The 27,739-nt window shown below is 45.3% G+C and overlaps 1 protein-coding gene across 1 annotated transcript; it reads right to left on the minus strand.

Moving 5' to 3' along the window:
* Positions 1-1,110: 1,110 nt before the first annotated feature.
* asp (abnormal spindle) lies at positions 1,111-27,039 on the minus strand. The gene is made up of 7 exons (XM_065220911.1): positions 26,812-27,039; positions 26,576-26,755; positions 24,682-26,391; positions 5,929-7,412; positions 2,731-5,503; positions 2,547-2,666; positions 1,111-1,485 (listed from the first exon to the last, which is right to left on the minus strand). Exons 1-7 carry the CDS (start codon positions 26,824-26,826, stop codon positions 1,225-1,227), a joined length of 6,543 nt encoding a protein of 2,180 aa, XP_065076983.1. The 5' UTR covers positions 26,827-27,039; the 3' UTR covers positions 1,111-1,224.
* Between the last annotated feature and the right edge of the window lie 700 nt (positions 27,040-27,739).

Here is a 27,739-nt window from a genome sequence, read left to right on the forward strand (position 1 = left end):
CAGAATAAGAGCTGTGAAATCACTTGACCGTGATGACAAGTGACAAGTTTTCACCGTGAAGTGACATCCGTAATAATCCCCAATTCCATTGCGTTTACACACTCCCCTTAATTCTGTGCCGCGAGTGAGGTGAGGTGACTCACTGTCACTAGTGACGTGACTCTCCGTGGAAATCAAAGGGAGAGTCACCTCACTCGCGGTGACTTTTGTCACCTCACTAGTGACAGCGAGTCACCTCACCTCGCTCGCAGCGCAGAATGCCCACCACAGTATACTCAACAGATGGCGGTAATGTTTTAGCGACGATGTTTTACAGTGAGAAATATTCAATGTGTTATGTCTGTTTGTCTATGAGGAAAGTATATGCTCAACAACTATGTCGGAGATTAAAAGACTATCCGATCCTGAAAAGTTATTAGCACAGACAAACAGACATAACACTCTCAAGTTGTTCATCGAATAAGCATTTAACGGTCAATTTAAAAGTATCGTAGTTGGTAGTACCGCCACCTGTGGCGCGCAGTCATTTTCCTTGCGTTTGACATTTACACACTACCGCCATCTGTTCAGCGTACTACCCACCACAGTGTGCTCAACAGATGGCGCTAATGTTTCAGCGACGATGTTTTACAGTGAGAAATATTCAATCTGTTATGTCTGTTTGTCTGTGTTATTAGCATTTTGTTGCTGCAAAAAAAAAAAAAGAAATCAGGTGTACCTGGTCGCATGTAACAAATGTTATTAACATTCAAAACTGAATGTTACTTAGGGGTAAGAGGGGCATAGTGAACAGATGGGGCATAGTGAGCACCCCGTGCACCAGCTTGGTCTTCCGGCCGTTTGTAACAAATTGGTTGGTGGTAGGATCAATATGATAATAATATTAAACCTGCTTCCAGTTGATTTGTTTCATGAAGCTAGAGATCCCAAACTGCGGGATGTTCACTATGCCCCTCCTCCCCTTAACATAAAAATAGAGTTTATGGCACTGAAAAAATGACTGGAACCTTTACAAATAATGCTCATACTCATAGTTTGTCATACATAAAGAAAACAATAAGTTGAGTTTCTAAAACTAAAGAAAAATTTATTTCGAAACAATTACGGTTGCTTGGTTACATGTGTGAGGTGATTAGAAATCGTAAAGTTCCTCGATATCCTTTAACAAATCATCAACATTATTCGGTTGCTGTGGCACGTGCTAGATCACGAATTCCACATCGCCTATGAGATGTCCACGCTCAGTACGTTTAGTACCGTATCGAAGGCAAAGACCGACGAGTAGAAAACGTATGGTTTGCTGCGGATTACGCCGTAGTCAGGATCCAGTGCCGGTTCCATGCTCATCAACGTTGGATCCGGTGGCGCAAGACAACCCACCGGCTTCTTAACATTTTTGCGCATGTTTTCCTTGCGCTTTACGAGCTTTTTCGTTTCTCGGAGCATGAAGATGGCCTCGCGGGAAATCATATACCGTCGGATTGCCTGTTGAGGGAAAGTTGATCATGAATGAAAAATAAATGGATCACTTATTTGATACAAATGCTGGAAAACAGCAACAAACCGAACCGAGGACCTATGTGGTTGTTCTACAAATTAATATTGTGGAGTCTAATCTAGAATAGTTTCTCTCATTCAACATGTCGGATACTTTTAGGAGAGGTAGGGGAAATGGATGTAATGTCGGCCTAAATGTCCCTAATTAGGGCCCATACATAAATTCAGCAATCGACTAAATTTTCAATAGCGACCAAAAATATCCATTAGTACCGTCCCAATGACGCGATCATCTAGATAAAATTGATAAATAGCAGATTTTTAGCGATGGGCCCAAATCTGAGATCCATAGGCCAACATTAGAGCCATTTCCCCTATAATAATAATCCAAACGCCTCCAAAAACTGGTAAAATGGGACTTATGCGGTTTCTCAAATAAATTACAGATTCTTCAGTGTTGGTTGAAAATGCTATCTAACATGAAGCTTTAGTGTGATAATTTATTAGCTAGTGCGAAGTGTGCGTTTGACTTTGTACTGTCGCATTAATGACCCTTCGCTCATTTTCAACTTCTATTAAATTTTCATACTGCGTTACTCTAACGGAACTATCCACCTACCCGCTTCTAATACCAGAAGCAGATAGACGCACATCTTTTGCCTAACCCGTACGATGTACGCGGAGACTTGAAGTATGTCTCCAAGTCTTTGAAACCTGTCGCATTAATGGCCCTTCGCTCATTTTCAACTTCTATTAAATTTTCATACTGCCGTACTCTAACGGAACTATCCACCTACTCTCTTCTAAAAGATCATTCTCTAGCTAATAAATTATCACACTAAAGCTTCATGTTAGCATTTCCAACCAACTCCTCTTTTCTGTTGTTGGTCGTGATTTGCTCGATTGGTTCCGCTATTTGACAGCTCAATTGGTTCCCGAGATCCTATCCGCCAGACTATGAATAGAGCGACTATAGTTGGAACTGGTTCCAACCTGGATAGTAAACAAATTCGCTATTTGAATATACAGATTCTTGTTTGGTTACTTACGTTTCTTTTATGCGTGTCATGCGAAATAATCCAGAGCAACGTGCAAAGGGTGTTGAAAATGCCACAATCCTTATCACACCATCGTAGTAGCATTTGTGACACCGTTACCAGACCGTTTTCCTGAAATTGTAAACCATCGTTAGACTCCTAAGAACGCAAGTTAGAGATTAAATCGCAATCCTACCTGGAATGCATCCTGCTTCGTTCCTTCAAACCGTGCCAAATTCAGAATAATACGCGCACAAATCTCAATCAACTGTTTATCTAGCTCGGATCTGATAGCTTGTGCCATGGTGCCATAACAGAAGGTGGCCAGGAAAATCGCATCGTTCTGCAGCAAACGTGGTAACAATCGGGAAATTTGCTCGATCCGCAGCAGAACCTTAATGGCCTCGTGGACCGCAAAGCGTGTCTTCATGAACTTCATACAGGATCGCAAAATATTGCTTAACCGTTTCGAAGGATCCCTAGCGGCTTCCCGTCGGCTGGCGATCATACGCAATGCAATATCACGCATGGTAACAGTCTGGTGACGCTTGCGATGCTGATAACCACGCCAGCAGGCTTGTATCCGTTTGGCTGCTTGTTCACGCTTGCGCCGTTCCAAGTATTCGGGGGTCAATTTTTGAAGGAATGCTTGGCGAGCTAGATAACCACGGGCTCGTGTCTGAAGATGAAGTGTGGTCACTTTGAGTTGATGGAAGCGTTTTTGTTCGACACGGGTGATGAGTTTGGCACGGAAGCGTCTTTGAACGACGATAATAGCACTTCTGTAAACTCGATAGTTGAGCTGATCGAATAGACGTAGCTTGTACGCTCGGTAGCGAATCTGAATGGTAAGAGATGCTTGCAGAATGGCTTGATATGTGCTACGTTGCTCTCTCATTGCCAGAGTTGCTCTCCATCTGCGCTGGATCGTTACAGTTGCTGATCTAAGCGTTTCAAACTTATGCCTTGCATCCAACGTAGCGAGCCTAGCTCTATATCTAGACTGAAGAACAACGCATGCTTGCTTCATCTGTAGGAACTCTCTACGTTGATGACTCATCGCAAGATACCCTCGGAAATAGCGTTGAATACAGATGGCTGAGGTCCTTTGCTTCAAATAGAGTGTCTTTTGCAGCTTCATCTGCCTCAGTGCTCGGAATCTTGCCTGTAGACACAGTGTTGCCGAACGGAGCTCGGTGAACGAAGCTTTTTGGCGCTTCATTTCCAAATAACCACGGAAATACTGTTGTATAACTATCGTTGCACTTTTCATGTTCAAATACTGACCGCAGGCTCGCTCCATTTTGCGTTTGGCCCGATATTGCCGTTGAATGAGTATGATTGCCGTTCTAGTATGGACATACTCTGCCCGGGTCGATCGCATAAGCTGCAAACCACGGAAGCGGTTCTGGATGACGATAGTACTTTTTCTAATCGTTAGATATTCCGCGCGAGCTGTTTTCATAGCAAGAACCGCTCGCCAGCGCCGTTGAACACAAATGGTTGCTTCCTTCAGCTCGACATATTCGGTCTTCTGCTGTTGACCCAATTGTTTAGCACGGTACCGACGTTGCAGCGCAACGGCAGCGTGGATCATTTTCTCGTAATTCTGACGTTGCGTTTGCATCAATTTTATGGCACGATATTGCTGCTGCACTCGGATCGCCGCAGCTCGTATGCTTACAAAGTCTTGACGAATCTGTGTGGTCAACAGGTGGCCTCGATAACATCTTTGTATCGTAACAGCAGCCAGGCGTTTCTGCAAATAGTCTTTCCGAGTCTTTCGCTTTAGTTGAACAGCTCTCCAGTAGCGTTGAATATTGATGGCTGCTTGACGCTGTTCCCGATAGGAACGCTGCATCCGTCTAGCGAGATTAGTGGCTCGCACTTTCCTTTGAACACAGATCGCAGCTGATTTGAGATTAAGATATTTCTGCCGTTGACTTCTCGACAGTAGATTAGCACGGAACTGTTGCTGCACAATGATTGCGTGATACTGCAACGTAAGGAACTCGATCCTTTGTTGCTTCATCAGAATAGTTGCCCGTAGCCGCCGTTGAATCGTAATGCAAGAGGACCGCATCAGTTGATAGCGATCGTGAGCTACCCGCATTGCAACTAGAGCTCGGAATTTTCGTTGAACTATGATTGCTGAAGCTCTCATTGCCACAAATCGCCGTCGTTCTAATCGCATGGCATTTTGTGCGCGCAATCTCTGCTGAATCACCAACGTTGCTAGTTTCAATTGTAGATATTCGCTTCTCTGCTTCCTCATCGCTACTAGAGCCCTAAATCTTCGTTGAACGCTAACTGCTGCATGCTTCAACTGCAAATATTCTTTCCTGGCACGTCTCATTCCCAATTTGGCTCTAAACTTGTTCTGAACAAAGATAATACTACGACGCTCCCTTTCATACACAGTCTTCGTTTCCTTCATCAAAAAGTACCCTCGAACCCTCTGCTGAATGACAATTGCACTTGTCCGCATTTCCAAAAACTTCTCCCTCTGTCTTCTGGCCAGCAAACACTCTTTCCAACGCAACTGAATTCTAACAGTAGCTTCCTTTATCATCAGAAATTGTCTGCGCTCCTTCCACATTCTAACCGTCGCTTGAATCCTGGCGGCGCATTGATACTTGATGGCTTTCCGTCTGTTGAACGCCACCATTCCTATCACGATCGATTGCAGCTTCCGGTGGATGGTGTAGGACTTGAGAGCCCGCTGCAGGACCAGTGCCTTCTGGTGATGGAGCCGGGCTAGGGTTTTGATTTCTCCAATCACAACCGACGCCGCCAGTAGGCGCCGTGCCAGCAGATGCCGTCGGAAAGTGGTTTGGATCAGGATGGCGGAATGACGTTGCTGCAGGAAATGCTCGCGAGCTGACTTCATTAGCTGCACCGAACGCCACCAACGCTGGATGCGTAGGATCGATGAATAGCGTTGGGCTGTGTGTTTTTGGGCGAGGTACCTGCGGGATAGATCAAATTAAACAAAAAATTAGCAACTTCTACGCAACGAATGGCGGTTTCTATAAATTTCAATCTTCGGCAGATTTTTCGAATTTGTAGATTATCTATAGAGTCTGCCAATATGGCGGTAATGTAGTTGTAGAAACCAGCGAAAACAATTAAATCGTACAGGAAGCAATCAATGAAGGTAAATACAGAGCGGAAAAATCGGTTAGATCCAGGCAACGAAAACCGACTAACGATTGGAAACTCGGAGCATAAAACTGTATGTAAAGTAAGATGGAGCAAGATGGGTCCGAGGTTTTTAGTTTCGTAAGTTCTTGAAGCTCAATTATATTTTTATGAAATTGCTATATAACATTGCTTTGAAATGAACCACAATTACCGGTCTAAAGAACATCTCCGGTATGTTCCGAAAACTCACCTGCGAGTATATTTCTGCAAAATCACCACCGCCTTCTGCTTCGTCTCACGCATTCGCCGGAAGCACTGCCTCGTGCGGAATGCACGATATCTTGCCTGTATCTTCACAGCAGCCAACTCCATCTTCTTTCTCCTTTTCTCCTCGATTCTCCTAGCGATAACCACCTTCATCCAATTCCGCTTCCACCAATTGCGTATCACGTTAGCCGCCGCGTTGAACTTCGGAGCACGGAATTTGTACACGATCTGCCACAACAACGAAAGCGTTTTTTCTCGATGACCATCGCAGATATCCTTGGCAGTGATATCCCCGGTGATCTGATAATCCGCATCCTCGAGTGCTTTCAGTGCCAAATTAACGTTGTGCACTTTTTGCAGGCGAGATATCGAAGGCACGCGCAAGCTCAGTGTCAAATCATCTCGCAGCAAAATAATCTCCATCACACGGGTTAACCGGATTCCATCCCGTAGATCGACCGCTAAATTTTCGAAAGCATAATCAAACTCATCCAAATAAGTCTGCTTATGGGTGAGAACGTATCCGAAGCGTTTCAGATGCTTCGTTATGTCGCCGATGCCGGCAATCAGGTGGGACGAAAATCTTATCAAGATCTCCCGCGTTTCCTTGTACGGTGCATTCTTCACAAACAGACAGGGATTGTGCTTGATCAAACGTTGATTCTTGGCCGTATCCAGGAAAAATAGCAGAAACAGAAACATTCGAAAGGTAAACTTTTTCATGTGATCTGCGTAGGTGGGAGATAAACTATATGCTTTTGAATTTTTCATCTCCATATACCGATCCCGGAAAAGCCGATTGATGATGAATGTACTCAGTCCGATCACATCACGGTTGGACTGTAGATCTATCTGCTCCCCGAAGGTAACTTCCAAGCCCAGTCTCAACCATAGCGGATTGAAACAAAGCAACAGTTCCAAAACATTTCGCTGCAGGACCAAATCCAGATGCAGGTCACGATCCGTCCTCAGTGTCATTGATTTCTTTTCGATAGCAGAGCGTGCCTTACGTAGCGGTTCGGCGACCTTTTCACTAAGATAGAGCGAAATGCCAGTGCTTCTCAGCTGGTTCAGTCGATTTTTGTAATAATTAGAAGAGATCAACTCCTTCGTAGGAGCTAGCGTCAGTTCTTTACACTTGACTTCATCGAACAACTTGCCCACGTCCAGTGGTTTGTTGGGTTCAGTGTCCAAATCAGCCGGGATCGTCACCAGTGCGTTGAGCCATTTCTTCAGCTGTCGTTCGTGCTTTTCGAAGGCCCTCTCGTCCAGGTACATCGTGGCCGTCAGGAATGGATCGCATGTCGTTGTCGCAGCGAATGGATCGGGATTTATGAGGGTTTTCAAGTGCTGTTCTGAATCGTATAGAAAGATTCGCTTCTCTTCTAGGGGCAGTTTTTTCGAAGATCCTATGGGACCAGGTGCCCGTTTCAGCGATAACGAACGAGGAGCTGTAGCTTTGGGGACCTGCAAAAATAAAAACAATGCAAAAGGAGTTTTGAATTTACAGGATTGTTTGGCTGCATATTGTATTAATGATTAAACCATAAATTACGGAATTACTACGAAAGGCCGAAAACCGGGTGGATGGGTGTTAGCGCGGGCACACTAAAAACCTTTGAATAGGGTGTACCCACTGAGTTGCCCCCACCGCTTTTTCTCGGCGGAGTTTCAACCAGGCGGTCTGATTTTTTGCATGTGAGTAGGGTCAATGGAGCGCTACCCGAGCAAAGTCCAGCATCAAAATGACAGCAAATTGAAATCAAATTTTGATATCAACATCAAACTGAAATCATAATTTGATTTCAGTTTACACATTGACAAATTTGATACCAAATTTAGATTTTATTTTGCTGTGCATTTGCTCTTTAAAAATATGTTGTTACGGGTTTGTTTTCATTACCTTAGCATTACATCAAATTGAATACTTGTTTTGTTATCAACAGGAAAAATGGATAGCAAATTTGGTTTTCAGTTTGCTCTCACTGATTAGCAGAAATAGTTTTCTATGTGATGTCACAGGAAGATATGTTTGCTCTCAATTTTGATATTTTAACCGTTAAAACGACCAAAACGACAACAACCTGAGTAATCATTATCAGCGAAATCACAACATCAAATTTAGATTTCAATTTGATCTCAGACTTTGCTCGGGTAGTGACTCGCAGAAAATCAGAGCGCATGGTTGAAAACCCACCGAGACAAAGCGGTGGGTGCAACTCAGTGGGTAACGCGTTCTTCGGGGGAAAGCTGTAATACAGTCAACTCCCCACAGACTCGATATTTTCTATAACTCGATGGATTTTGCGGTCCCTTAATTTTCTCATATATCGTGCTCTTCATAAGTCGATATTCTTGTTACAAGTCGATGTCTCCTTTGGTCGATGATATAAATAGTGTTATTTTGATTCTATAACTCGATATGTCAAAAGTAGAGCTTCAGAATTCTGTGATGATGATGTTAAAATCAAAGGAACTGTCATATTGAGTACCCAGGCTCCATCGGCCACACCAGAACATGTTCCTGGTATTTCGAGGAAATAATCCGTACCTATACTTTATATCAGGATCTAATATGAGATATAACAGACAGATGCCGAAGAACTTAAAAATAATTTTATTTGAAGAAATTTTCAAGAACCTGGAACGAAGACACAGAATTCTGATGATGATCAGGTTGCGGAAACTTCCACCAACCACTTTGAACCTGACCACCACAGTGAATGATCGATACCCAATGCTTACGCGGAAGGATCTCAAGTATCGAATATGTTTTATTAGCCACGTAAGTATTCCATTTGCTAGGATGTCCTGAGAGCCACTGCACGACTATGGTGGAATCAGTCCAGGCCTACTGGTCTACCTGTAAGCTTCATCAGCTTCGCTAGTAGTGCAACTGCGTTGAGTTCGAGACGTAGCAGAGGAACCTGTCGCACAGAAGCTACCTTTGTTTTCGCTTCAAGCAAACACAATCGCTACGTACGTCTCTTCGGAAGCGTCAGAAATAGTAGAAGGGTCTGTGCCTAGGGGCACGAACGGAAGCTTGACGTAGGACCGCTAGTGGACGGCACAAATGTGAAGAGCATTTAGTTCGTTTAACGTTCCACATTCCTGTTATTGGCAAGTATGATCAACCGACGAATATATTATCGCCTGAAAATATCTTGGTTTCCAGCGACCCTACTCGAACATCCTTCTTCCGTCAAGTGACATCTACCAGCTCCCAAATGCAACTACACGCTGAACCTTCCGTTGTTCCCGAACAGCGGAGGTCGGACATAACGATTTACTATCAGAACGTTGGTGGTATGAACGGCCTCGTGGAAGATTATCATCTGGCCGTCATGGATCACTGCTACGACATTTTAGTTTTGACCGAAACATGGCTCAATTATCGAACCATTTCAAACTATGTCTTTGGGGCTGGCTACGAAATATTTCGCTGCGATCGAAACACGAATAATAGTAGGAAAACTACTGGGGGAGGCGTCCTTATCGCAGTTAATTCCAAGCTGAAAGCAGAAGTTATCGAGGACGATTCCTGGAACAGGGTTGAACAAATGTGGGTGGCTATTCAACTTGGTGATCGTCAATTGCTTCTCTGTGCAGTGTACATTCCTCCAGATCGAACCCGTGACTTGGAGCTTATTGACGCACATTGTCGATCCGTCTTGGCCGCTTCAGACAAAGCAGGCCCTTCCGACGAAGTTATTGTTCTTGGCGATTTTAACCTACCGGACATTGCATGGACTCCAACCCATAGTGGTTTCTTTTGTCCTGATCACGAGCGTTCATCTTTCCACGTAGGAACCATCCAGCTCCTGGACAGTTATAGTACCGCAATTCTGTCACAAATCAATGGCCTGTTGAATGAAAACAACCGCACCCTGGATCTCTGCTTTGTGAGTGCTCGTGATACAGCTCCTTTCCTCTCCACGGCACCCGAACCTTTAGTCAAGGTAGTGCATCATCACCCTGCTTTAGTTATCGTGATCGAAAATAATATTGTCCATGATTTCACCAGCACTCCAAACGCTGTGTCATATGACTTCCGTAGAGCTGACCATTGCAGTATCGTCCATGTGCTGTCTAATCTAGATTGGGAGCATATTCTAGATCCTGTAGACGTCAACATTGCTGCACAAACCTTTTCTCACGTCTTGGCATATGTCATTGACAGACACGTTTCCAAAAAGATCATCCATATCGACTCTCGCGTCCCGTGGATGACGAAAGATCTTCGCTCGTTGAAAAGAACTAAGAAGGCTGCTCTCAGAAGATTTACTAAACTCCGCACACTGCCACTGAAACGCTACTATGTCAGACTCAACCACGAGTATAAGCGGTTAAGTCGTCTCTGTTTTCAACGCTATCAAAGGAGGATTCAACGGCGGCTAAAATCACACCCGAAATCCTTCTGGAACTTCGTAAATGAGCAACGCAGGGAAGTCGGCTTACCCTCTTCCATGATTTTTCATGGTAAAACTGCTGGAAATCAACAAGACATTTGTAACCTGTTCTCAGCCAAATTTGCTAGTGTGTTTGTAGCCGAGCAACTCTCCGCTAATATCATTACTTCCGCGGCCAGTAATGTTCCTTTGATCAACCAAACGCTCAGCATGGTCGAAGCCACTACAGATACGATTTAAGAGCAGCATCTAAACTTAAGACTTCAACTAAGGCTGGACCCGATGGTGTTCCGTCGATTATTCTTAAAAAGAACATCACTTGTCTTTTAGATCCACTGCGCCGCATTTTCCAGCTCTTTCTTTCCAGCGGCATCTTTCCGTCTTGCTGGAAGACTGCGGATATGTTTCCTGTTCATAAAAAGGGAAGCAAACGCGACGTAAACAACTACCGGGGAATCACATCGCTGAGTGCTGTATCAAAACTTTTTGAATTGGTTGTCATAGATTCCCTAAATGCGCATTGCAGGCAATATCTAAGTACAGATCAACACGGATTCATAACTGGGCGTTCCACAACTACGAACCTGCTGTGCCTAACGTCTTACATCACAGACAGTTTGATTGCTCGGACCCAAACGGACGTTATTTACACAGATCTTACGGCAGCCTTCGATAAGCTGAACCACGAAATTGCGATCGCTAAGCTTGATAGGCTAGGGATCGATGGAAATCTTTTGAGATGGTTTCGTTCATACCTCACGGAGCGCCAATTGACAGTAACTTTGGGTACTTGTCACTCAGCTAGCTTCTGCGCAAAGTCCGGTATACCTCAAGGCAGCCATCTGGGACCATTGGTATTTCTCCTCTACTTCGACGACGTTCACCATGTTATCACAGAGCCACGATTATCGTTTGCAGACGATCTGAAAGTTTTTCTGCGCATCCGCTCACTCGCCGACTGCCGTTCTCTCCAAAATCAGATTGACATCTTTGCTGACTGGTGTAGTCTAAACCGACTGGTGGTCAACCCAGCTAAGTGTACAGTTATTACTTTCTCACGCAAGAAACAACCGATTATTTTCAACTACAAACTACTAGGCACGACTATCGAACGGGTGCACTGCGTGAAAGACTTAGGCGTTTTTCTAGACTCAAAGCTGACATACTCACACCATATATCGTATGTCGTCGACAAAGCGTCCAGAACGCTTGGCTTTGTCTTCAAGATTACTAAGAACTTCACGGACATTTACTGCTTGAAATCGCTCTATTGCTCTCTCGTACGATCTACGTTGGAATACTGCTCTGCTGTCTGGAGCCCGAACTACAATAATGGGGCCGAGCGAATTGAATCTGTTCAACGACGTTTTCTTCGCTTCGCGCTCCGTAAGCTGCCTTGGAGATACCCACTTCGTCTTCCAAGCTACGAGAATCGCTGCCAATTGATCAATATCGAGCCCTTACGTATCCGAAGAGATGTTTTCAGAGCCTTAACCGTCGCCGATACTCTGCAAGGAAGAATCGACTGCGAAGCAATTCTGCAACAAGTGAACATTAATGTTCAACCTCGATCACTACGCAACAGTCTTATGCTGAGACTTCCACTTCTTCGAACTAATTATAGCATAGGGAGCGCTATTTACGGCTTGCAGCTAGTGTTCAACCGAGTAGCGTCGATGTTCGATTTCCACTTGACACTGAATATGCTTCGCCGAAGATCCTCTGCCTTTTTTGCCGACCGAAGGCGCTTGATACCCAACAGCTAAGTGTAAAATTTAAGACTTATAAAATTTTAGTAACTTGACAATGCTTTCCAAGTTATTTTCGTTTGTAACTGTAGTAACTGTAGTATATGTATGTCGTCTGTATAATCTGTACTTTTTTACAACACATCATTGGGACTATTTCTAGTCTGTTGATGCAACCATAACAAATAAACAAATAAACAAATTGATCGATCATCTATTATCTTAACTCTTTCCGTTTTTGAATGGATCATATCATTCGAGCAGTTAAAAATGACGTTTCCTACCACTCGAACTTTAACGTGGAACAATATTTTGATATATTTTTTCTACAACCTCGAGAAAATAGGGTCTTATTTGTAATATGCTTGAAAAATCTGGAATTTAGTGTTTCATTTCCGTAAAATCGCTGATAGAAGGTCGTCTCAAACTGCTCGACAATATTGTGTGGCATATATTAGCGCTAGTGTAAGCAGGTCTTAACTTGACGCTTAACGCGTCAGCAAGCCATGTGTGCAGCCCTCCGTTGTAAGCGCAGCAGTTCAATACTGGTAAACAGAGGTATCTCTGGCAACGCTTCATAAACACACACGGGCAACTCTCCACTCACTTTCGAACCAGCTCTTCACAAGGTAAGTTGCACATTGGCGATCCTGCCAGATTTAACTAAGCCATATGGAATCTTCCATAAGCTCATTTAGTTTTCTATCATAAAGAGGCCACGCTAATATCAATCGGTTTAGTATAACCGTAGCCTTCACGCACCGCAAAAAATAATAATGGAAACTGCTAGATCCGGTTGATTCGTTTATAAACGACGCCTTATTCGTCTCAAGACGACGCCATTGCGAAAAAAAACTACCAGCCTGCCTTAATCGTTTCAAAACGACGCCATTACAGAAAACGCAAAATCTGCCTAAATCGTTTCAAAACGATGCCACCGCGAAAAAAACTAAAATAAATAAACTGCTAAATCTGCCTCAATCGTTTCAAAACGACGCCATAAAATAAAAAAAGCCTTAATCGTTTCAAAGCGACGCTTCTGCAAAAAAAAAATCAATTGGCCTCAATTGCTTGAAAATGACGCCACGATCCCTATTACAAAACAAAAAATAACGCATACTTTACATTTTACCAGCATTATCTAATGAATATCAGTACGGATGCACCTACAGGACCGTTTGACACAGGAAATCGACGTCATGGACAGTAGCACTCAAAAAAAAAAAAAACGGAAGGCAACCTCCCCCATCAAGGGTGCCCTGAAGGTCCGTTCGCTATCCAACGACAAAATGCTGGTGAACGACCATCTGGTCAACTCAATGTTCTCCACACCGGTGTCCTCGCAGAAGATCCGCCGTGAAGCTGGTCAGCTGACGAAGTTGAAAAGCAGCCGCTTTGCACTGCCTTCGTCCATCTAGCAGCTGAAGAATGCCGAAGCTTCTAATTGTATTCAACCTGCCATTGTATGAAGGGCCAAAAACGGTTTGGATGAATCCGTGTGCAACATCGCCCACTTGCATCCACGGAATAAATGAGAATCTCCTTCCAACAACAGGATCATACAACCGGTCAAAACACAGGCCATCCAACAGGAGGATGTCCCAATGAGTAGTGGAGAAGAGCCCACCTTCTTTTCACGAAATGTAAACGACAGGGAGTTGGCATTTCGACTCTCCCCATCCATTTCGCGTCAATCGGGTACCCTGGTGGTCCGTCCTGTCCACAACATTTAATGTTTAATATAATAATGGAATGAAAGTTAAGAAAAAATAAAGGAATGATATCACCCGGTATGTTACCAAGAAATCCATGATATCACGTTAATCACGACAAGATTTCTAAGAGCTCCATAGATATGTTGCCACTATATCTTCAACAGGTGTTAAAAACAGCACTCTCGCCTTTCGTTCCTCACAGCAGCGTAAACCCCCATCAACCACGAAACACACTCTAGCTGCTCCAACTAGAGGGATCTCAGCAGAGAAAACAAGGCCTGCGTCTACTTTTCATTTTCGTGACACAACGGCTTCAGTTCACTAGTACACAGTCTACCAACATTTTGTTATACGGCAAACATCCCACATTGCGCCCCAGAAGTCCCAGAATCCAATCGGGTCAGTTTTTCTCCGAGCAACTATGAGATTAATTTAAAAATCATCCATTTCGATTTTTGAACGAGATTCCTAAGTTCCCTAACAGTGCTCCCATTGATCTTCATGATGATGATAATGATGTCAGAGCAATGGCGCATTCACGGCTGAAGCCTGGTACGCAGCTGAAAAGTAATGACGTTTTTACGTGCTACGGGATAGGACACGGAATGCTAAAGAAATTTCTTTTCCTTAGCATTTCTTGACCCAGTACGCAGTTCAAAAGAAATCGGTTAAGGAAAGATCGATTACATTAGTATCGTGATCGACATGAAGGTGGCGCATTCTTAATGCAATTTCACTTTCCTTGCGGAATAATGGTCTGATCAATTATTCCGTTAGGTAATGTTGGCGTTTATTGCAAAACTGATGTTTTGGATGCATTTAAACAACATAAACACTAATAAGTGTTGATTTTACAATTTGACCACATCTCCTTATAATCTCAAAATTTAACAGACTATAGCTGTCAAATTTTCTTTTGGGAAAAATCCACAAAAATTACTTTTCCGTTTTCTTTTCAGCTGCGTACCAGGCTTGAAAAGGAAAACCGGGTAAAATTATTTTTTTATGAGGACGCTTAACGAGTCAGCAAGCCATGTGTGTAGCCCTCCGTTGTAAGCGCAGCAGTTCAATGCTGGTAAACACAGGTTTCTATGGCAACGCTTCATAAACACACACGGGCAACTATCCACTCACTTTCGGACCAGCTCTTCACAAGGTAAGTTGCATATGATATGATATGATATGATTTGTAGTATTTTTTTTTTCAAAGAGAAAGTTGATGAAGAGAATCGATCTAGGGGAAGTACAACTTGATCTGAAGTAATATTTGGTGTAAAAATTGCACAAACTGGTAGTTATTATAGATTTTAGTATAAATATTAATGATATTAACTGTCAAGCCGAAAGCTACAAAGCAAAAAAAAATAACAGTGTAACTTTAACGCATACATTCAATTACGTTTCACCGTTGTTGTTTATGTTTACTGCAGCTTTCTGTTTGTCATCATTTTTGCCTAGATTTTCTTTTTCGATAGCTCCGATCGTTTTCGGCTTCGGCTTTTAATGATAAAAACGACACTGGACGTTCCTCCAGCAGCAAATCTCTCCAGGTTACAGGCTCATGGCGAATCGAGAGTAATACGACCTCGGAACCATCACTCTGGGACTCCGTTTACAGGGACGGCGTAGTCAGTCGATTCCCGTTCCATCGGAGAGCAATAGATTGGTTTGCAGACGTGGAAATTAATGGCTATTTCCTGGGAACGGAAGTGCGGTCGAATTTATTAGAACAAGGAGCGGATTTCGGTGGCGGGAGCCAGCAAGATCATCAAGGAATTACTTGCCTCTCGTGTGAAATCCATTTTTGATTAAACGAATGTCAAATGTACACTTAAAACCAAACATAGTCAAACACAAATAAACAACTGTCAGACTAAGTATAAAATTCGCAAATATCACACATATTAAAATAAATATTTAATATTTCCACCATCGGTATTGATGCCGATACTTGGAGCTGTTCTTCCCCTAGGAATCGATCAAAATCACTTGCACCCCTGCTTCCAAGTTTGGTTACAAGATAACACCTCTGGAGAGTATTTTGTGTCGTCGTTGGGGGCTTGTGGTTCTGAATATGGACAAACAGGCACAGATAAATTCTATTCCAACTATTTACTGTAATAAGCTTGTTGGCCCTGAAAGGGGCCGTTTTGTTGCCAAAGTTGGTGATGATTTAACTTCCGAAGGCGTAAAGAGTGCGTCAATGCCGCTTCAAAGCGTAGATGACATCCATGGCCACTAGACTGATGCAAAATTTGGAATTTTCGCTCCACAGTGCTTAAACGGTTCCAAATTGGGTCCTTCTTAGCCTCCCAAAATTTGAACAACTTTAGTTAGAAACTGACTTGGCACAAACCATATCAAGTTTATATGGGAATTACTATGGGAAAACTTATGTTTTTGTTCATTGTCTTCTACTCATTTTCCATATTGCTTTTTCGAAAATTTCTATAACAATTCCTACGGGAAATTTGCTAAGCTACAACTACAAATGTCAAATTAAAATGATATTAATTGTTTACGAGAAGGACCGAAGAAATGACTGGTTTGACGGCGAATGCAAACTGTTAGTAGAGGAGAAGAATGCAGCACGGGCGAGAATGCTGCAACACCGCACGAGATTGAATGTGGAGCGATACAGACAAGCGCGGAACAGGCAGAACTCGTTTTTCCGAAGGAAGAAGCGTCAGCAGGAAGACCGAGATCGCTAGGCAATGGAAAATCTGTACCGCGTAAACGACACACGGAAGCTCTATGAGAAGCTAAATAGTTCGCGCAAAGGCTACGTGCCACAAGCCGATATGTGCAAAAATTTGGACGTTAACCTTCTCACGAACGAGTGTGAGGTGATTGAGAGGTGGAAGCAGTACTATGACGAGCACCTCAACGGTGAAGCAGCAGTTCTCCGTAACACCAAGGTATGAAGACCAGCCAGGCGGTGGACTGTTGAGGATCATCCTCAGGATCTTGTTCTGGATCCTTTGTAGTTTGAGGTGATGAGAATGTGCGCAACTCTCCCATATTGGCAACCTGTACTCTATGACGGGAAGGATTATTTGCTTGTAGACAGCAAGCTTGTTTTTCAGGAATAGGTGGATCTCCTATTAATTAGCGGGTACAACGACCTTATCAAGATGTTGCATTTCGTTTTTGTTTTGCCAACATGCTCCCTGAAAATTAGCTTGCTGTCTAGTGTTAGTCCGACGTAGGTAGACTACCTCTTTGGACCACTCCACCACTGTGCCGTTAAGGCAGATTTTGTTATTCTCAGACGGAACAAGTCTGGGAAATTTTAAGTGTGGAAAAATTATGACCTGGGTCTTCACCACGTTGATACGGATCTTCCAGCTGTTGAAATACTCAGACCGCACATCAAAGCCTCTCTGGATTTTAGTAGTCAGAGCTCCAATGACCCTACCCTTGTAGACGATGGATGTGTCGTCTGCGAACAGCGGCAACGATCTACCATTAGGGAGAGCCGGAATATCGGAGGTGAATAGATTGAACAGGATGGGCCCAAGGATACTTCCTTGGGGCACACCTGCACCGATGTTAAAGGCATCCGATGTGAAGACATTCAGAGATACCTGGAACGTCCTGTCCGATAGATAATTTTGTATGATCTTCATGAGGAAGATCGGAAGACCGTATCGATGCAACTTGTAAACCAGGCCATCATGGCAGTCATTATCAAACGCTTTTTCAACGTCTAACAATGCCATAGCAGATGTTTTTGAAACAGTCTTGTTCCGTCTAAGAATGTTTGTTACTCGGGTCAGTTGGTGGACGGTTGATCGACCTTTTCGAAAACCAAACTGCTCCTCGAGTAAGATGTAGTTTTCTTCGGCAGATGTTAGAAGCCGGCTGTAAACTGCCCTTTCGAACAGCTTGGATAACCCTGAGAGAAGACTGATGGGTCGGTAACTTGAAGGAGAGGAAGGATCCCAGGTTTCCGAATGGGGATGGCTTTAGCTAACTTCCAGCACGAGGGGAAGTAGCCAAGTCGGAGGCACTGATTGAAAATCAGTGCCAGATGGTTGTAGAATCTGGAACTTAAGTGCTTGAGCTCCAGATGCAGGATGTTGTCGAAACCTGAGGCCTTCATGTTATTGAAAGTTTTGATATAAACCAACAGTTCGTCAGCTGTGATCTCGTATTCCTCTGGAAAGATGTTAGGAACCTGGTTACATTTTCAGCAACCTCACCTTCGTGGGCTGGTGATGTTTTGTCCGAGATTGTGGGAGCTGACGAAATGTTGACCTATTGACCTTCTCTTCAGTTGTTATCAGGTGAACCACTGAACCGTCGGGACAATTCGGTGGAACCAGCGGTGGAATAGTTTAGTTAGTTTAGTTTTGAGTTTAGTCGGTTTAGTTTTGAGGACTTTTGTTAGTTTCCAAAAGGGTTTTGCACAATCCGGGAGAGAACGGATGTTATTGGCAAAATTCTCATTTCTGAGTTCCACCATTTTGGCTTTGATAAGTTTGGTTAGACGGTTGGAATGAGTCCTCAAGGTAGGCAGTCCAGTTCTCTGGTACTGTCTACGCATGGCGTTATGGAGTCTGTTAAGGCTTTTAGTATTCTGATCAAGGTTCAGTGAATTACTCATCCGTCTGGAAGCTGGCTCGTGTTGTCCGCGGGCTCAGGATACCGCCTCCTCGACGGCGCACAGAGATCTATCGATTTCATCAGTCGTCTCCAGTAGGGCGCCGAAATCGATGGCTTCGTCGACGACTTGTAGGAACCGATACCAGCTTACCTGATGGTAATTTCGACGGGAAGCATGAAATCGATTAACGGAGGGAGCCCACCTCGGCCACCACCGGAAAGTGGTCCGAGCTTAACTCTTAGTGGGCTACCGGTTGGGAGATGTTCTCCATGTTGCTGATGAAGATATCGATGATGGAGTGCACGCCGAACCGGCACCAGGATGGTGTACTGGGCCTCTTGCAGGTCGTCGTTTAGGATGGTGCCGTTCTGATTCCGCCTTTGGTTGCCCCAAGCTTAATGTTTGGCGTTCAGGTCACCAACGATGATGAATTCCCCATGGCGTCGTGTTATCTTGATAATATCCCTCCGCAGGTCTGCCGCAGATCCATCCCTGATGTCGGCTTTTTTCGGACAAAAGGCCGCAATGATGGTGACGGGGCCGACGGGTGTGGAGACTTCCACTGCCAATGCTTCAATAATTTTCAGCTGAAAACTGGGTAGCAGCCGGCAGCAGATGTTGTTCCTAGTAGCGATGGCCTCTCCACCACCCCCAGAGCTTGTCCGATCCAACCTCACGAGCCGGAATCCAGGAAGAAAAAACGTTCATCTCCGGTTTCAGGTGAGTTTCAGTGATGATGACGATGTCGATGCTATGTTCGTTGAGGAAGACAACGAACTCGATAATTTTGCTCTTGAGCGAGCAATCGTTCCAGCTCATGGTCCATAACTGAGCATGAAGGTAGCCACAGCTTGGAGCTGGTCGGATTTATTCTTGATGGTGTTGGCAATGTCGTGCATCTTGAGGAAGATGATCATTAGTTCCACTGTGGTGAACCACGAACCATCGTTGATTTATGGCTGAGGTAGGGACGGTTCATCCTGACGTCAGTTTAGCCCAGGGGCTGCCGGGAGATCCTGCGGCTGTGGAGCAGCAGTCGTCTCTTGACCTGAGTTTGCAGGGACTCCGGCAGTTTGAACTTGAGCGGTGGCGGCCACCGCAGCAGTAGCAGCGGCAGCACTGTAATCGGTCGTCGTGGTACCGGTGGGAAGTTCTGGTCATTCATTTCTGGCACTTTCTAGCGGCAGGTTTCTCGTCAATGCTTTCTTCTGCATCTCGATGCACTCGGTGCGCTTCGGGCAGGCCTTGCTTGTAGATTTGTGGGCAGCACCGCAGTTGGCGCAAATGGGATCGGCATCATCGAGTCTGTCGCAGGCGTCGGTTTTGTGTTGTTTGCCACACTTGATGCAGCGGCTGACCATATGGCAATTCTTCGTCCCATGCCCGAACAGCAGGCAGTTCGAGCATTGGACGACTCCACAACTGACCGGCTCAAACCCACTTCACCACAATGTTGAACAGGACGCGGATGCCCTGGAGGTTCATCAAAGTTGTTGAGTTTTTCTCAAGATGGAACAGTATAGCTGGTCGCGGTCCTTGACGGCCTTGTTGTGGTGGGCCATCTTGTGAATTTGGACCGGCTTCAGTCCATTAGCCACCAGCTCTTCCAAGAGGACGCCTGTGTTCATGTCGTATAGTCCTCGTAGGACCACCTTGCACGGCTTAACAGCCTCGATGTCGTGGGAGAAATACTCCACCTGTGTCCCGTATGAAAAAAAAGTCGACTGTACTGCTCAACAGTCTGGCAACGAATGTGAGTTGAGGCTTAGTTTAGTTATAGTTAGTTTAAATGATCTTTATTTTTTTTTTTTTTTTTTTTAGTTTAACTTGGACGATTACCATATAAATTTTTACTAAGTGATTTAATTGCTTTCTTCATCTTTAGGTATGGGCAAAATTCAAAATTTGTTTTACAGAATTAGTCCTAGACTTAGTACACGGTCGACCACCTTGGTGGGATTGGTTTGTTTTGTTTTTAGAATTTGAAGAGAAACTACTTAATACTACTATTTACAGCTTAGAACTAACCTACTCTACTATATACACTTAACCTACTATGTACAAATTGCTTATTAAAGCATGTTCAGAAAGATTGCATTTTTGAATAAATTTAGTTGTCATATCATCAATTTTGGAATCTACTTTGGGAATTTCTGCCTCTTGATGGAGGTCTGCTATTCTTGTGTCGAATGGACGATCTAGGATCATCCTCAACACTCTATTCTGTGCAACCTGGATTTTGTTCCTGTGGGTCTGAGCGCACGATTCCCAGAGTGGACCCTCGGGCTGAGATTTTTCAACGCTAGGTTGAATATTCCGTCAAACCCGGGAGCCTTCATGTTTTTGCTATATTTCAGCGCTGAGCAAATTTGTTCCTCTGTAATCCGTTCTTCTGGAGGGACGGCACAAGGGGAGGTATCTAACGTCTGGACGCACTGCACAACCTGGTTCTCGAGTGGACTTGGGATTGTAGAGCCAAGCAAATGCGATTGGGCAATGTGCTCCCCAATTGCATTGGCCTTCTCTTCGTTGGTGATAAGCCGTTCGTCATTGACTCTAAGTGGTGGAATGGGCTTGGGGTGAGACTTCAGCACCTTGGCAACCTTCCAGAATGGTCTGGAACGGTCGTCCAGGTTCTGAACGAGCCGCCCGAAACTCTCGTTCCGGATTGAGACCATTCTGGAAGCGATCTGCCGATTCAGATCGACCATTTCGTATTTACGCTGCAGATCCCCAGTCCGCTGAAACTGGCGTCTACGAACATTTCTGAGCCGAATCAAGAGTTTGGTGTGGGAATCAATTGCTTGAAACTTACCCCTCACAGGAACTCGTCGAACGCACTCTTCGTCAGCCACGGATATGGCTTGATGGAGACCCTCCAGAGCCCGGTCGATGTCCTCCACTGTGTCGAGTGGTGGGTTGTCGTCGATGTGGCGGTCGACCACGCGTCGAAACTGGACCCAGTTGACTCGATGGTAGTCCTTCCGCTGGCACGGTGCAGGGGCCACGTTGTAGCCCAGCTCGGTCAGCACCGGTTGGTGGTCCGAACTCAGGTCGTTGACGGCAACCGGCTTGGCTAATCTGGTGTTTGCCAAGAACAGGTCCAGCGTCGATGGGTTGCCCGCCGGTGATGTGAAGGTTGGTTCGTCCGGAAACCAGACGGAATAGAGACCATGCTGGGAATGGTCGAATAGCAGGCGGCCGTTTTGGTTCTGCTGGTAGTTCCGCCAGGCCTCGTGCCGGGCGTTCAGGTCCCCTCCGATTACGAAGCGGGCATTGGTGCGGGTTATGATGGCAAGGTCGTTCTTGAACTGCTGTGCTGTACCATTGCTAACGGTACATTGCCGGGGGCAGTAGACAACGATGAACCGGACGTTTCCGGTCGATGTTTCCACCTCAACGCCGACGGCCTCGATGATGGAAGTGCGGTAGTGGGGTAGGGTGCAGTACTTGATGCCTTTCTTGATGATGACCGCGACACCGCCCCCCCTGGAGCTGGTGCGATCAAGCCGGACAATGCTGTGGTCGGGCAGCCAGAAGCTGTCACCGGTCTTGAGGTGGGTCTCGGTGAGAAGGCCCACGTCGATGTCGTGCTTGCGGAGGAAGTCTGCAAGCTCAATGTTTTTCGCCCCTACGGAGCGAGCGTTCCAGTTGGCGATCTTTATGGGTTCACGGTCCATAATTAGCGACGAAGGAGATGATAGCTTGGAGCTGTTGTGTTCTTGTTGCGCAGGGGCGCTTGATGATGATGGCCTGGGCCAACAGTGTGACGATCTCATTCGTTGACAGCGGAGAATCGTCTGTAGCTTCACCGGTTGTACCGGCCAATCCCGGAGCAGGGGGATCCGTCGATGGGCCGGAGGCTTGACTGGGTACTGCAGCGGCAGCCGACTGGGCAGCAGCCAACTGTTGGTTGAGCGGGAGCGGCGCCAACACTGGAATTGGCCGTGGTTGGACCGGTGATAACGGAGGAAAGTTCTGCGCGTTGTTTTCCGGGACCTTCTTGCGACCGGGCTGGTTGTTGGACGAGGCCTTCTTCCGGATCTCGGCGTATTCGGCCCGCTTCGGACAGGCCTTACTCGTGGTCTTGTGGGCAGCACCGCAGTTGGCGCATGTGGGAGCGGCTTCCTCGATGCTGTCGCAGTCGTCGATCTTGTGGTTTTTGCCGCATTTAATGCAGCGGCTGGCCATGCGGCAGTTCCTGGTGCCGTGCCCGAACAATAGGCAGTTCGAGCACTGAGTGACGCCACGGTGGGTTGGCTTATACCGCTCCCACTTCACTACGATGTGGAACAGTGTGCGTGTCGTATGGAGATCCTTCACGGTTGTGGAGTTCTTCTGCAGATGGACCAAGTAGAGCTGGTCACGATACTTGATGGCCTTGCTGCGGGTCATCTTGTGGATTTCGACCGGCTTGAGGCCGTTCGCCTTAATCTCGTCCATTAAGGTGGTGGTGTCCATGTCGTGGAGCCCGCGCAGCACCACTTTCAGCGGCTTGGTGGCCTCGACGTCGTGGGAGAAGTACTCCAGCTTCATCCTGTCCAAGAGGGCCTGGACTGCGTTGTAGTGATTTTCGGCCGAGACCATCAGTTTGTAGCCTTCCGTGCACCGTTGAATGATGCAGCGAAGGCCCTGCTTAATGTAGAAATCCAGCTGCTCCCATAGCCCGGGAGGGAAGCCCTTCACATAGAAGGGTGGCAACTTAACTTTTTTAGGCACCGTTTCAGGGTCCGACTGCGGCTGGGCTCCGTTCTGCAGGGCGGAGAACGGATTGTTGCTCAGCAGCTTTTTTGCTGCCGATGCGGTGGCGCTGATGTTTTCAGGTCTGGGTCGTTTAGTTCCGGGAGGCCCCGGCTGCGGGTCCGCAACGCCTGTCGGGACGGGCAATGGGGTTTTCTTCTGCTTCTTCTGAGCTGGCTCGGTGGTTGTGCCGTCTCCTGGGAGAGTCTGTTTTCCCGGTAAGCCGGCACTCGCGTTACCGCGCGATTTCTTACCCATGGCTGGGTCAGCGAGAGCGTCACTATACAACGCGGAGCTAATTCGACTTGCGAACGAACGAACGAAACTAGAGAGAATTCATGTGAGTTGAGGCTAGACAACAGCGCTGTTTTATATCTTCTCAGGTTAAAGCAGAATTATGTGCAACCAAGTGGTACTCGATTATGATGACTGGGTTTGGGAAGAACGTTTATTCAATGAACAATTCCGAACAAATCATCTTCCTGAACCGGATAAGGACAGGACACACCAACACCAAAGGAAGAAGATACAAATGGAGTCGGGAAGATGATGAAAATTGTAACCTGTGCGACGAAAAAGAAGATCTGGGACATCTGCTCTACCACTGCACAAAATACAGTATCGAGACAAGTACACGGTACTGGAGTGCTGTAAACCACTGAACATCATTCTGAAGGAAAACAGTGAGCTCGAACTAAAAGAAGTAGTCTCATTCATAAAACAATAAAAAAAACTGGGAGTACCCATTAAATGAGTACATTTTTTCTTATTTATGAGTATTTGTTACTCACAAATGAATACTTACTACTCATTTTTTTAATTATATTTATTTTTAATTTTAAATGCTACGGCTTTATCGAAAACTATCGAAACAATAATAATATAAAATTGACTGAGGGAGGTGAAAATACACGGACATAATTATCAAAACTCAACGAGTAAAGAAGGTATCGAGTTGGGGAGAGTGCATTGATTGCAACATTTAAGAAACTTTGAACTTGTCTATAGCTGTCATGCGTCATGTAAATTGCTCGTTTGAATATTTCCGCATGTTGAAGGTTATGGATTCGCGGTTGTTCATAGTTCCAAACCAAATAAATCGCTCATGGTAGTAAACTTTTATGTATCTTATCACCTCCGGATCCACCAGCTCAATCATGATAATATCTTCATCACCACTTTCGTCACTGTAAAACAGATATTCACTCATGTAGGCCATCTCAAGCGTGTTACACAATGTCGAATGCACCAATAACAATATCTAGGAATCAATAGAATGCGAGGGGACAAACTTTAATTACCAATCACTCTCGCGACGAAAACTGTGCATTGTGCAATCAACTCTCGTCAACTGATGGGGTGCATTGTCAAATATGAGCTGATAAATAAACCTGCACGTGCCCCTAGCAACTGACGAAGGTAGCGAAATGAACCCGCCGTGAAAGCGATGATTAGCTCGTGACCAAGGTCAGTGTTTTGATTAGTTTCTAAAAATGTTGCCATTCTAGGACTTACCTGAAAGCATGATTTTGTGCTGCTGTTCCCGGAACGGCTCCTCGATAGTGGTGGTCCAGCCGAAGAACTCCTACCACTGCCACCCGAGGAGGCTTTCTGTAGTGAAGTCAACGACGGTGTCGTCATCAGTTTGCTTCTCTTGGGCGGGGAAATAGCCATCGATACTGGTTCATCCGAGTCCATCGCGGTTAGACTGTTGTCTAGATAACGTTTCGCGCCGATTCCGGTTCCGGCCGGTTTCATCTCGTCACTGGTGCGACTGATTTCGTGCAGATTAAAGCGACTCGATTGAGCTCGGATTTCGTGTGCCATGAACATTCGTGTCTCGCCGTCGTCCTCGTCGTCCCTGTCGTTTAGGTTTGGCATTGAACCCTGTAGTTTGATCTCCATGGTGAGATTTTTCACAATATCATCGTCGGAATTGGATTTGGCCATGCTGTCGTGGTTGATGATTTTGAATGTTTTCTGATGGCTTATAAGCTCTTCGCTGACGCGCCCTGCATGGTATGTCAAGCCCAGCTCCCGAGAGTTTTCCTCAGCAATCATCGAGAGCTGCGGGTTGGAGGCGTACGGTGAGACGGTTTGAGTCTTGTTCAGCACTTTGGGTTGTTCACTGAAGGCTGCTTCAAGATTGTTGAGGAATACCAACTGGATTTCGTTGCAAGGGGAAACGTTCTCAGTGCGTGCAGCTTCCGCCTTCAGAGAAGCGTACATAGGTGAATCCTTCAGTGGAATGTCCGCTAGTTCAAGTTCGTGGGAAAAATCCAGCTGTTTTCCGGAGTTCTTTTGCATTTCGTCAATCATAAGGTAAGTTTGCTCCTTTTGGGCGGATTTCGTAATTGTTGAAAAACAGTTGGGGTCGAATGTTTTAGAAGTAACGTGGTTTGGTGGCGTCAGGCTTAGCTGTGGATTACGCGAAGTTACCGTCTTATCATCTGTATTGAAACAAGATTTAGGAGTTTCCTTCATGGCCAGAATACTTTGGTTTGTGGACATCCGTGGTGTAAACTCATAAAATAGGTCAATTTCCGGTGAAATACTGAGTCGCTTTCGTAAGAGGTTCGGTTTGTCGAGTCGGATGTCGTCTACCTTCATGTAGTTGACCGGGGTGGGCAGATCGGCTAGGTAAGACAAATCATTCTTATCGGACGGTGTAAACTTGATACTGTTGAAAAGTTTCGATGCATTTTCTGGAGTTACTGGACTGACATTTTCCTTATTGGCTCTGGGATTAAGCTGTGCAGATTCCGACACATGCGAGAAGTTGAAGGCACTAGAGCTGAAGATGTTCGATACATTGGTTGGCCCTAGAACGTTGACTTTCGGAATAGGCGGTCGAACAACCGGAGCCGGTGGCGAAGCAAACGATTTCTTTAAAGGTGATGCCCACTTTTTCGACCCCAAATTCCGCTTCAAACCGGCCTTCGGAGGCGATGGGGATTTAAGTTTAAGCTTTTTCGGTAGAAGCGGTGCTTGTTTCAGCACTGGCTTCTTCACTGGCACCTTTTTCAGCTCGGTGGATTTCAGGATCAGTGCGATATCTTTCTTATTACCACAACTGTCGCTCATCTGTAAAACTTCCTTACTGGCGAATAGCTTCATCGGATTCCAAACCAGTTCCAGTTGACGTTCCTCTCTGGCGGGAATATCGCATGATGTCCATTCCAAGCCCAGATTGAACTCGATTTTCGGGATTTTTGTTACAAGCACCTGAGAGAAGAGAAAGATATTCGTTAATAAAAATGCAGCCACTTTCGCCCCTGGTTCCCCTACATAAAAACAAGATTGTCTAGTTTTCATGTGACCCTTCTTCTCTTATTCGCGTACATCCTTCAAAGGACGACGAATTGCATTTTCTTCATTTCATCTTCATCCCACTTCCCATTCCCCTTACCTTAATTTCTTCATTGTATGGATTTTGAACAACCAGCTGTCTGCAAGCCGTCTTCCCGATGGGAACACCCTCAAATATAACCGTTGCTTTAGGTGTGAACGGTCCCAACACCACCAGCGTCGGTTCTCTCGATTCTGTACGCCGTTTCGGCTGGGAACCACGGGTCGGTGTGACATTGACCTGGTCAACAAATTTGCATTGTTATAACGAACTTTTCTCATTTTCTTTCACCTTACCTCGAATGCACTCATATTGCTCGACTAAACATTCCTTTGAGGACGTTACTTTTTACCACTAATCCTACTGCACAGTTCTAAACATGACACACGGAAACAAATGAAATTAATAAATAATTACAGTCGAGTGGAAACGATTAGCTTTTCTTTCTTCACTTTTGTTCACACAAAAAAAAAACCGTGGCTGATGCATCAAACGGATTGCTTTCGATTGCTTTTGGGGAGAAAAACGTTGGGATTTTTGTTTTGACCATCCAAGTGCTACCCTAGCGGAAAACGAAGGTACCGATGCCAGGATCGTAGTTGCTGCATATCGTCAAGGTGGTCTTTGTTGAATCATTGGTCGGGTGGAAGCTTGTGTGCAACTTCCAGGCCACCATGCAAGTCCTGTAGGGTAAGCTGGACTATTGCAAGCTGAACTTTTTAGTCGCTCGTCAGAATACCAAATGTTGTATGAATGGAGATGGACTCCAATAAGAACGTCACGAGAAAATCAAGATAAATAACGCCCACTCTTCCCAGTTCTCCTTTCCATTTCGTTTAAAAAAAAAAAGTTGATGCTTTCGGGAAAGTAAATTTTTCACCAGCGTAGCGTCAACAACCCCGTAAAAAATGAACCATATAGGCACAACCCGTCTCCTACTGGCTGATCCCGGGATGCAACGTCGATAGCCTAATGGAAGCCCCCAAGCCACCTGAAACAGTCGTGCCCATTCCTGCATCCTGCCAACCGAGTCGTCCCGGGCCTGTTAGGGTAGGGGAGGGGGTCTTCCAACCGGAATTATCAGGCAAGTACTTTCCACTATCGACTTATGCTTCGCCTGATGTACCTTCGACTTATAGCACTGTGACTTCTGTTTGTTCAAACACCAATGACGAGATCGAAACCGAGACTGCTAATACTGCATCAACTACTTCATCGATACAA

This window comes from Ochlerotatus camptorhynchus, unplaced genomic scaffold (genome assembly GCF_037179485.1).
Source record: "Ochlerotatus camptorhynchus isolate MF236.1 unplaced genomic scaffold, CSIRO-AGI_Acam_v1.1 ptg000136l, whole genome shotgun sequence".
Lineage (NCBI taxonomy): Eukaryota > Metazoa > Arthropoda > Insecta > Diptera > Culicidae > Ochlerotatus > Ochlerotatus camptorhynchus.